The following is an 11,601-nucleotide window of genomic DNA, read 5'->3' as shown; positions in this document are numbered from 1 at the left end:
ATGATGCATGACCTGCAGATGAATCTATTAATTGTACTGAACTGTGTTTTATTACGAACAACAAACACAATACAACTGGAAGACATAATGTATTTTTTTCAGCAAGCAATTCTGAAATCCTCAATAGCCCTGTGATTACATCATCACGTATCTCATCACAACTACATTTCCAACTTCTCAAGCTCTAGAGGAATAGAGAATTGAGCAAGCAAAGTTCTACACCACTAGCATAATTAAGCCATTTTGTGTTCTCTTCAAGTCTTTGATGAGATAAGCATAGTTGTAAACCTCCTGAATCTAACACAGGATTCACTCAACGAATTCTTTTGACGTTTCCTTGGATTTGCTCTTCTTTCTAAAGAAGAAAGCATAGCAGCCGCTCATTTTCCTGCAAACTCAAAATAATAAGTTAAATTTCAGTGATTATATTTTAATGATCAGTAAGAACACCATATGATCTTGATATTTTTGTTAATTTGAAGAATTTACCTGCTACTGCTTCTACTTGTGCTTCTGCTACTTGTTTCAGAACGGCTTTTGCTGCTGCTCTCCCGGTCATCCAACTCATTTTTAATCCACCACTGTCTCTCGGTGCTCTCATGCACCCCCTTCTCTGCCTCTGGCTTTGGCGACACCTTTGCCGAAGAATTAGACCTCGACCTCTTCATCTTCCCTCCACCTAAAACTGGCACAAACGTTTTGAGGAACAACCCATTCATGGCATCATTTCTCGGAAGCCTTCTTGTTCCCTTGCTTTTATCCATGGCCTTGTCTGCCTTATTCTTGGTCCCTTCCTGTCTCCTTTGTGCAGCTTCCTCCACCTTCTTCACTAGCCGAGGAGTCTCCACCATATCTCTCAATGATAGCTCATAAGCAGACTCAGGCATGCCTCTCACCAAATCCATCATCTCCTGCCTGTACCTGGCAATCTCCTGAGCTCGCGAAGTCGAATAGTGCATCGGAGAGCTGCTGGCTGATGAACTCGTCAGGAAGCCTTTGTTCTTCCACAACAGATTCGAGGAAGTGCTGAAATCATCCTTGTAATCACCCTTTCCTGGCTTATAATAACTGTAATCGAGCGATGCTCTTCGAATCAATGTGGCAATCTTGTGATCGTCTCCTCTGCCAGACTCAACCATCAACTACATCCTTTGCCGTACTTTGATCATCTTCAACTCTTGGATTTGCAAAACTAAACTGGTTTTGGTTGGAAATGTCTATCATGGTGGAGAGATGGATGAAATGGTAGGGAGAGAATTGGGGAGAGTAGAAATGGCCTTGGCAATGCAAGTGCATCTATTTTCAACACGCAGAGGTCTGGCTTTAATGGAGTCATTAGCTGTCCCTTTCCTCCTCTTTAACTTGCACTTGTTTGTGGTTGGCACTTGGCAGGTGGATGGGTAAACATGGTTTCTAGATGGTGTTAACATTCCTTACTTCATCAAACGTGCATCTGTTTAGTCAATTTCACTTTTTAAGTTCCTGGGACATAATTGACGACGAAGAGATTTACTTCATCAATACCTTCCTCCGTAGCGACTAACTACAGTTTAGTCAATTTACCTCTGCAAAATTATTTCCTTTTAGGGGGATAACGGATTTCATCTTTTATAGAAGAGTTACCAATTTTCAAGCCGCAACATGTTTTTGGGTTGAAACTCTTCAACATTTCAGCACTTTGTATCAGTTGCCAATTTGTAAGGCATCGTGTTGATTCAGCCAACAGGTCGGAGCATTCATTGCCTCAAAATTTGACCATAAATGAAAGAAAACAAGATCTCAAAGAACCCGAAAATCTAGTTGATCGATCGATCGACCGATCCGGTGATGATGAAAAAAAATGATAAATTCCAGTTAGCCCCACAGTATCTGGGGTGACCGGTCTGACCTTATGGAAGTTTCCCATCTGCCATCAGAATAAATTGGGAAGTGCACGTAGCTACGGATCGAACCGCAAGTACCTAGATGAGAACCTGAATGTTCTACTGTTGCATCACTGCCCCCGGGGACGACTCGGTGATGATGAAGTAGCTTGAGGGAGGGGGTCAAATTCTTAAAACAACGTTTGGAATACGGTGATTATGGTGCAATATCGTTAAATTTTGGCTTTGGTCAAGACATGTGGTCTACTCTGATTTGGACTTGCCATGGCTTTTAGATGAGGCTTTGTCAGTGATTAGTTAAGTTTAATTCACAAAGGTTTAATTCTTCATCTTTTATCTTGCTGTTTGGAGCATGCTTTACTTATTGGCACATTAAAGAGATAAGCAAATTGTTCAATCCATCTCAAGCCTGGTAAGGCAGAAGGTAATAGCTGTGTTATTTATTTTCATTTATGTTTTTATTTCTATTGATTAAGTTTTTATTATTATATTATAAATATTTTTAACGTATTGAAATAATAGATACAGATAATATCACCAAAATACATGTAGAAAAATTAGAGAGAAAAAAAAATGGAAACTAATTTTCTTCTTAAGTAGCAAATTTTCAATAATTAAATCCGTGCTTTGAATCGGGTATGACAATGCAATATCTCATCAACATCCAATTATTAATTCTCTTTGACATTTTGTCATCTTCTCTTTACAACAACAACTAGAAATGTATCTCATTATTTTATATAAATAAATAAATAATAAAAGGCACATTCTAGAGAGAGTGACAATGATGCTACTATTTAAGAAAGGTAGCAAAAATGGACTCAAATTTCTTTTGGGGTCCATGAATAAATTTGATATTTAATTTAATAAAATTCATTTTTACTTATTCAATTATAAAAGAATATATAAAATAAATAAATTTAGATACTAATAAATTCGATTTATTAGTTAGTGTTCATGATAAAAACAATTTCTATAAAATTTAATTGTTAAAAATAATATTTATAATATGCTAAAAATATAAGAATATTATAAATAGATAAAATTTAATAAAAATTATAAAAATAATAACATTAATAGTTGAGTTGAGCTCAATTAAAAATTTAAATAATGTTTACACTTGATAAGTACACCCCTAATTTCCCCATCTGTGCTTCACTCATGTCCGATGCGCTGGTCATTCCGTGGGCCCAAGCGGCGATCCCTAAACGATTTCCCCATCAATAACGGGGGCGAATAAATTTCTCATTTATTTCTTCCCCCGAAACAAATCCTGCCGACTGGGGTGTGCTGGAGCTGCTGGCTCGCTGGATCTGTTCGAGAGCTCCCGGAGCGCTGTGCGGATGGTTAACCCTAGATCTTCGTCTTCGTATCGTCTTCGTCGATCTCGTTTCGTGGTCCCTCCGTCGGTTTATCGTCTGGCGTTGATCCTTCTCGCCTTCTCCGTCTTCCTCTTCCTCGTATCTCAGAGGCAGATTCCCGTGTTCGATCGGGATCCATCGCTGCCTCAGAAGCCCTCGGTACGCCATTCTGACTTTTAAGTCTTTTACCTTCTAAAAGAGGAAAGCTTCTGGAGTGGATCTTGCGGGGGTCTGTCATGGGAATGGCTTTTCAGCATAGAAGTTTGATATATTCGTTTAGTTGTTGAAATCATTGTTTCGTGTAAGCATCGCCTTGTGGAAGTGCTTATCTAATTAACTTCAATATTTTTGTAGAGAGTTGATCTTGTTTTTGTTCTATGAAGGTGTTCTTTTTTATGCCCCCCTACTTTTAATATCTCAATATACTTCATGTGTTTCATGATTGCTTTATATCTCTTCCGAGATATAATTTCACGAGTATTTTTGATTTTTATTTATCAAGCATATTTATTCTAGCTACTGTCATATCTGCCCGTTCAATTGCTCCTTCCTTGTGGAACAGGAATTAGAAGAGCGACTGTGGAATTCTGCTTCTGGTTATGGATACCGTCCTTGTGTCAAGCCAACCCATAAATATGCAGGTGTCTTTATCTCTTGTATTTGAACTTTGTTGAGGTGCAAATTCATGATACAGTACTAGGTCATGCATTAGACTTTCAGTGAGAAATGCAGCTGCGGAGATAATTTTAGATATAGCTAAAATTAATTTGAAAAATAATCATATATGGTAGTTTGGACAATAGTGTAAATATCATATTAGAGGAAGTTCTAATAATTGATTCTTCGACTATCCTAAGCTGAGATGCAACTCTCATGTAAGTCAAATTCGGCCATACATTCATAAAAGATACAACTGGGGTCAGTCTCCTGTTGTAGCTATTAGTGGAAAACATGTTTGCAGGCCCTAACACTATTGAGCACCAAAGGAATAAAAAGTACAGGAATGAGGAAAAATTGCTGTTTCCTTTCATCCCAAGGTGATCAGCTCAAACTTGGATAGGATAAGATTGGACCATAGTTACTCTAACTCAGGTACAACCACTGAGTTTCCTATATGGTCGTTCCTAAATCTGTACACATGATTATGAGGAAATCAAGTGTTTTCTTGGAGTGTCAGTCTCCAACATGTGTATGATGGTGGTAAATGAAAAGCTCAGGTATTATTGAACTGGGCACAACCAATTACGTGTCAAATCTTATGATCTGGCACAACCAATGTGGCACACGATTGTGTGCCATGACTTATGAATGGACAGAACCAATCAAAATTTTGTGAGCCAACTCTTAAGTTGATGGCAATTTGTGGATGAGATTATCACTCAATTATGCTATCCATTCAAGTCAATTACATTATTGGATAAGATTATCGATTGGTAATACTTATCTGTTAAGACTAAATATACTCTCTCTAAAATTTTGAGCCTATTTTGAAATAACTAAATAAATTCGAAATTGTTAGTGAGTTTCTATGGAAACTCTAAGCTATCGATGTAAGCCATATCTATATACACACAAAATAAATGAATAATTTCTGGTACTTTAGATTATAGTGGAACTTTTGCGTTTATTCCTTTCTAATTTCTATTATTATCTAGTTAATGAATTGTTATAACATGTCTCTTATTGCCAGCTCCCCAGAATCAGAAGCACTACTTAACTGTGAGAAGTAATGGAGGGCTCAATCAAATGCGCACTGGTGTATGTTGACAAAAAAATCTTCTTATTCTTACACATTATTTTTTACTTTGACATGGTACATACTACATAGTCTTAGCTTCTGCTACTCTAAGAGGCTTAAAGTTTTCTTCTTTTTTTCCCCCATTAGTCTTCTGGGGTTTCGTGGCTGGATCAAGCAGACTTAAATTACTGATCACTATTTAGTTTGGTTTTATCATAATGTCGACAAAAATAGCATTGAAGTTTTGGAAATATTCATAATGATATTGTTATACATATAGGAGAAAATAAAGAATCTATTTATTTGCCCTGTCATCAATTTGAAGGTTTGCTTGCTGACTGGAACAAGCAAAGCCATGGTTTTTTCATGTTGATTAGTGTGGGCCATGCTAGGATCTGTCAGAATTAGAAAGATCTATAGTGTGAGAACAGACTATTTCTGTCTAAATGCTACTCTTTTTAAAGATCATCCATGCTGCAAAAGGTTGGAATCCGCCAACCTAGCGGCCCCACACGATCGGCCCCCCGACCATCTGTGAGGAGGTAAATCACGGTGAATGCGGGACTGGCCAGGGCATAGTGGTTGAAGAAAAAAAAAAAAAGATCATCCATACATGTACCTTAAGTGAGCCTGTTAGCAGTATATGAATTGGAAGGTTAATTGTGTGACGCCATTCACCACTATAACGTTTTTGGAGCTGTTTGTGTCTTTGACACTTAGGTAGACAAAAGTCAACAGGTGCAACTGATCACATGTTCGCTCCAATTAAAAATTCAAAAAGTGAAAGAAGTTCAGATACTTTCAGCTACTGCAAAATCTTTCCTCTTTGCAGTTGTCCTAATGTCTTGTATGTTGCATACTGTAAATTTTCTCCAAGCTTCAATTCCTCATTGGTATCTTCTCATTGTGCCATATTGATCTATTAATTTATGAAATTTTCTTGACGAATGATTTAACCTTTGCACACATGGTTGATTATCTCATATTTAGTCTCATATTTAGTTCTGATCAGCTTATTGAATACCATATAGCTTGTGGAGTTGATAAGGATACCTTGATTGCAGATTTGTGATATGGTTGCTGTTGCTCGCTTGATGAATGCTACACTAGTAATTCCACAGTTGGATAAACGTTCTTTTTGGCAAGACACTAGGTCTGCTTTACAAAAGTTGCACATCTAATTTATAGAAAATAAATACATGACTTATTACAAAAATATTTGCTTTATGTATTGCAGCACCTTTTCTGATATTTTTGATGAGTCTCACTTTATTAAAGCTCTAGAGAGTGATGTACACATTGTGAGTGAGTTACCAAAGGAGATGGAATCAGCTCCAAGGGCTCGTAAGCACTTTACTTCTTGGTCCAGTGCAAGTTATTATGAGGGAATGTCACAAATGTGGAAGGATTATGAGGTAGATTCTTTTTGAATGTGCATATTATTCCAAATGACTGCTTTTTTGATAGTTTACAACTGAGGACTTCTAGATAATCTATTAGCAGTCATTCTTTTGCTGAATATTCTGTCACTATCAGTGAGGGGTTCATTTACATTATTTCAAGATTTTCTCTTACCATTTTTTGACAGGGACAATCCTTTTTTATTTAGAGAAAATTTGCTTTGAGGCATACAATTACAAAAATACTAACTATATTTAGTTGTGAAAAACTATGGGATTCTGCTGCCTTAACAAGTTGCTTTATTATTATTATTATTATTATTATTATTATTATTATTATCTTTTATCATAATCTTCTGTAGAATAAAATTCTACTTTCCTCTTTTACATTTTTAATAAGTTGACACAAGTATAAAAAAAACGTGATCAACTGTTTAATTTCAGCTGCAGGCCAATTGTTTAGGTTTCCCCAGGCAATTCAGCTTTGTTTCTAGTCATGGATAATTATCATTCTAGTTGGCTTTTTAGCTAGGCACCTTAGTAATCTAAAAGATAGCTTGATTGATAATTGAGTTGGGTATTTGATGCAACATCAGGACAAACAAAATTCATGAAGAGGATAACTAAATTTATTAAACTGAAAGATCCTTAAACCAGGGAAATTGGGCTTCTTTTAATGACCCCATGATCAAACTTGGAAAAAAAAGTAAATGAAAAAAAATTAACCCCATAGGAATTTGGTAAATAAACAACCTATTCTCTAAATAATTTACACCCAGAACAAGAATTAGAATTACCTAATTGGTTATGACTAACTAGCATAAAATCTTACATATTTTAGAATCTTATAAAATATAAACTTCCTCAAGAGCTCGATTTCATTAAGGGAGATTGGAAAACTACTTTTAATGGAGTGGTTGATCAAGAGTCACCTTGGTTGATTTGCACAAAAGCACTACATTTAAAGATATTTTGTGGTTGGAATTTTTTGAGTAGTCTTTGGTGAAGATGAATTTGAAATATAAAAATTCCTAACCTAGAAGAACTAAATCTTATTGAGGGTGGAAATTGGAAATCAGGATCACAATTTTTTGACATAATTGAGTGGTCGATCAAGAGTCATCTTGGTTGATTTGTACAAAAAGCACTGCATCTAAAGATATTTTGTGGTTGGATTTGTACAAAAGCACTGCATCTAAACATCCTAAGTGGAAGAGATGAGATAACCAAGAAAACTGGGATATGCTTGTAAAAGAAGTGGTATTGGAAAATTAAATTTGAGAATTCTTGGGCCATTCTATGTATGAGATAGGTGGTTGTTAGAACAACTTCACCCCAAAAGATATTTTGGAACACATATAGCGAACATTAAATATCTAGCAACTTCAAATAGGTGACATTTTTTTTCTTTTTTTGCTACACCATTTCAGGACATAGACTATGGTGAATAAATTCATTGGCTGTTAGAGATTCACCAAGAATAGAATGGATGTGTCCTGTTCCATTGTCAGTTCTCTAAGTTCATCAGTCATCCTGCTAATGGATTCTAAATTACATGTTAAATTTGGTACGTGCATCTCAGAATGAAGAGCAGTTGTTTTTAACAAGTTTAGTGAACCTTTTCCAGCAATGGATCACTGCCAACACTAGGTTCCTCAGTTTTCTGCTCCATGATGCCTGGTAATTCTTGCCATCTAACTTATGGTTTATGATCTAGATACCCTTAACTGAAGGATTGTGAAACCACTATAGATGGGACAGATTCAGACATGATAGAAGATGACACATACTGATTTCCAAGTCTTCTTTCTTGAAGTCATCATCATGTGGCTTCAAGTGAGGAAAGGAAAAAATGGATAGGATAATAGATTCAAGGTATGGATAGAGAATGATTTTCTTCTCATAATCTTTGTAAAAGGGAATTACAACATATGTAGACGATGAAAAAATCATCTGTCTTAAAGAAAGGAACAAAATAATTTAAATATCAACTTTCTAAAAAGCCAAAAACAAAATAGTCACAATCCCCTACAAATTAAGTATCTCTTAAATAGAATGATTGAGAGTATCTTCTTCCAAATAAAATGATTCAGAATATCTTCTTCCAAATAGAATGATCGGGAATCTACAAAATCTGTGTCAAAACATCCTATTGGCTGCTTCAAGAAGTTCCATCTGAGCCTTGGAGTTGGTCTTTTTGGGATATGTTGCTACGTCTTGTGACTTCAGGGGTTGTTTATTAGGGTGGTTGTTGAATTATCAATGTTGGTTTTGCTATCCATAAACCTTGTTTTGATCTTGGTCGACATCTTGTCTCACATTCCAGATTCAGTATGATGGCAAGTTATGACTTTAGCTGGTGTATTGATATAAATTTATGTCATAATACCTTTCAGGTCATTCATGTCCCCAAATCTGATTCAAGGCTGGCAAACAATGACCTGCCTGTTGATATTCAAAGGTTGCGTTGTCGTGCTATGTATTATGCCCTCCGTTTCTCAAATCCCATAGAAAGCCTTGGAAAGGTCTGAAAAAGGCATAATATCCTACAGCATTTAGTCAATTAAGTATTTTCCTTCATAGTTCATTCAGTCAATATCTTTCGTATCTTGTAAATTAGGTTCTGAGACTGCATGCTGCTGATACAACAGAAGCTAGTGGAACGGCTGAAGTCACATGGCCCATATATCGCTCTTCATCTGCGTTATGAGAAGGATATGCTGGCTTTTACTGGTTGTACCTATGGTCTTACTGATATTGAAGCTAGAGAACTCAAAATTTTGAGGTTGGTGATGTTGTTTGCCATTATTTTTGGTACATTGTTATATGTTTATGATGTCTACCTACTGTTCCTAGGGAGAATACAAACCACTGGAAGATGAAGGGTATAAATTCAACTGAACAAAGACTAGGTGGTTTCTGCCCTCTGACTCCCAAGGAGGTCGGTGTCTTTCTGCATTCTATGGGATATCCATCATCCACCTGGATTTACATCGCAGCTGGTGACATCTATGGTGGTGAAACTTACCTTTCCAATTTGAGGTCTCGGTTTGTGAACTTAGTTTCCAAGGTTCGCACTGCGACTTAAATCTTGCTTGTGCCTGATAGTAATGAATGTAATATCCTGAGATACTAAAGTTTGACTATTTATATGTAGGAGAGTTTGGCAACTGTTGAAGAATTAAAGGAATTTGCAAATCATGCTACTCAAACTGCAGCTATTGACTACATTGTCTCAATTGAAAGTGATGTATTTATACCTTCATATACTGGAAATATGGCAAGAGCTGTTGAGGGTCATAGGAGATTTTTAGGACACCGCAAGACAATTAATCCAGATAGGTAAGCGAATGCTACTTGGCACTCCCTTTTTTCATTCATCACACCTTGTGACAGCAAATTTGCCTAGTTAGAATGATTGTGTAAAAAACCTGTTTAGATTAATTTAACATCGGGATAGGTCTAATTCTTCTCTAATTGATAATAAACACACATTTTTCACCTCCAATTTCACATTATAGCTGAAAGTGCTAATATATTTGTATATAAGATCCTTTCAATGTCTGGCGCCTGATCACTCTCATGATTAAAATGGTTTAAGTGGAGATTCCTATTTGTGAATTTCATTTAGATGCTTGTCGTATTCTGTGATGCTTATATACTGTTGTGGACTTTATATCTCGAATTAGATGGCATTTCATTTCGATATTCATCATTTTACTCTTTTTTTTTCTGTATTCTTTTTACCATCTTTCTCCACTATGCAGGAAAGGATTGGTTAAACTCTTTGATATGTTGGAAAAAGGAGAGCTGAAAGAAGATGCAAAATTTTCTTCACTTGTAATTGATATGCACAAACACAGGTACTCTTTAGAATCAGCATCATTCTGAGAATTAGTTTCTCTTCTCTTGAAGTACCCCATAAAAATGTCCAAAATCACAAATCAAGATGACGACTAGGTACTTAATAATTCCCCTGTTGTTTCACAGACAGGGAGCGCCAAGAAAGAGGTATGGATCTCTGCCTGGAAGTAAAGGCCGGGATCGGTTTAGAACTGAAGAATCATTTCATGAAAACCCATTTCCTGAGTGTATCTGCCCAGCAGATCACAATTGACCCTCTTCTTTGGTAACTATCTAATACTAGGCACTGAATTAGTTCATTGAAAAACAGTGTGTTTTTTGCAATTACTTCATAAATTGAAAACAATTTTTCACTCAACAATATGCTGAATCACATATAGGTAATTGAATTAATTATTTGACATTTTTTTAAAAATTTAGTCACTGATGTTTCAGATGATGTTATCAGTTGTTATTGCTCCTTTCTTTGTTGGTCTCTTGCTCCCCCATGTTCATCCGTCGTGGATTGTGTTTCAGGTCTTTTGTTGAAGCTGTTTACACTTCGTAGGGACTGAGGTAAAACCAATAGATTCAATTCAGTGAGTTGTTTTTTTGTAATTGCTGAAATTATATCGTGTGATTTTGTAAGAGAATGCAAATAACGTTAGCATTGCCGAGTAGGATTTCCATCCATCCGAGGGCTAACGACAGCATTTTCAATGGTTAGATACTTAATACATCATAAAACTTTGAAACATTATCAAATTTGTTGTTATTTTTTTATTTAAAAAAATCACATAATTTCTTTTCTTTTGTGACAAATTTAGCACATTCTCTATCTAACAAATTAAATATTTTGATTATATCTACATCGTCCTCTTTAATTAAAATTTCAAAATAAATTTGAGAAAAGTTCATGATTTATTTATTAATTTTTAAAGATTTTCATAGATTCACTAATATATAAACTTTGTGATATTTGTTAACTCAGTTCAAATGAAAGCAGTGAATCAAAACAGAATGATAGCGACGTTATCTGAACGACTAATTTGTAAATCAATTGAAAACAAAAATCATCAAGTCAACTTCTTAAATGCCTAATCAACCGAATCTAGTTTCTCCAACAATTGAGGTGGCAATTTTATCTACCACTAAAGACCTCTACTCAACTAGTTGACTAAAACAACAAATACATAGTATTGTGAGCCAATGGTCCAACCTAAGCTCAATCAATGGAAGCTCAAATAAAAATATTTTATTTTTGAATAATAAATTTACAATTAACTCCCAACTTGATTAGATACTGTAGTCGCATGAATCAATGTCCAAACTTTAATTTCACTTGAGATCAAGCCAACTCCCGACTACAATTCTTG

At 35.6% G+C, this 11,601-nt stretch overlaps 1 protein-coding gene and 2 pseudogenes across 1 annotated transcript; 2 read left to right on the top strand and 1 right to left on the bottom strand.

Moving 5' to 3' along the window:
* The window catches only part of LOC141821646 (protein LAZ1 homolog 1-like), a 2,958-nt pseudogene extending 2,762 nt beyond the window's left edge, over positions 1-196 (top strand).
* On the bottom strand, positions 32-1,278 carry LOC141821988 (uncharacterized; annotated as a pseudogene).
* A 1,945-nt stretch (positions 1,279-3,223) lies between these two features.
* Positions 3,224-10,527, top strand: LOC141821288 (O-fucosyltransferase 38-like). The gene is made up of 11 exons (XM_074708698.1): positions 3,224-3,403; positions 3,807-3,885; positions 4,935-5,002; positions 6,047-6,135; positions 6,220-6,397; positions 8,779-8,907; positions 9,034-9,167; positions 9,239-9,452; positions 9,540-9,724; positions 10,150-10,245; positions 10,373-10,527. The coding sequence occupies exons 1-11, from the start codon at positions 3,227-3,229 to the stop codon at positions 10,497-10,499; spliced, it is 1,476 nt and encodes a 491-aa protein (XP_074564799.1). The 5' UTR covers positions 3,224-3,226; the 3' UTR covers positions 10,500-10,527.
* Positions 10,528-11,601: the final 1,074 nt, after the last annotated feature.

This window comes from Curcuma longa, chromosome 2, assembly GCF_044706935.1.
Source record: "Curcuma longa cultivar G26 ecotype Majalengka, Jawa Barat chromosome 2, ITB_CL_G26_1.1, whole genome shotgun sequence".
NCBI lineage: Eukaryota > Viridiplantae > Streptophyta > Magnoliopsida > Zingiberales > Zingiberaceae > Curcuma > Curcuma longa.
The sequence above is the reverse complement of the archived record's forward strand: the minus strand, read 5'-3'. Positions and strand labels throughout refer to the sequence as shown.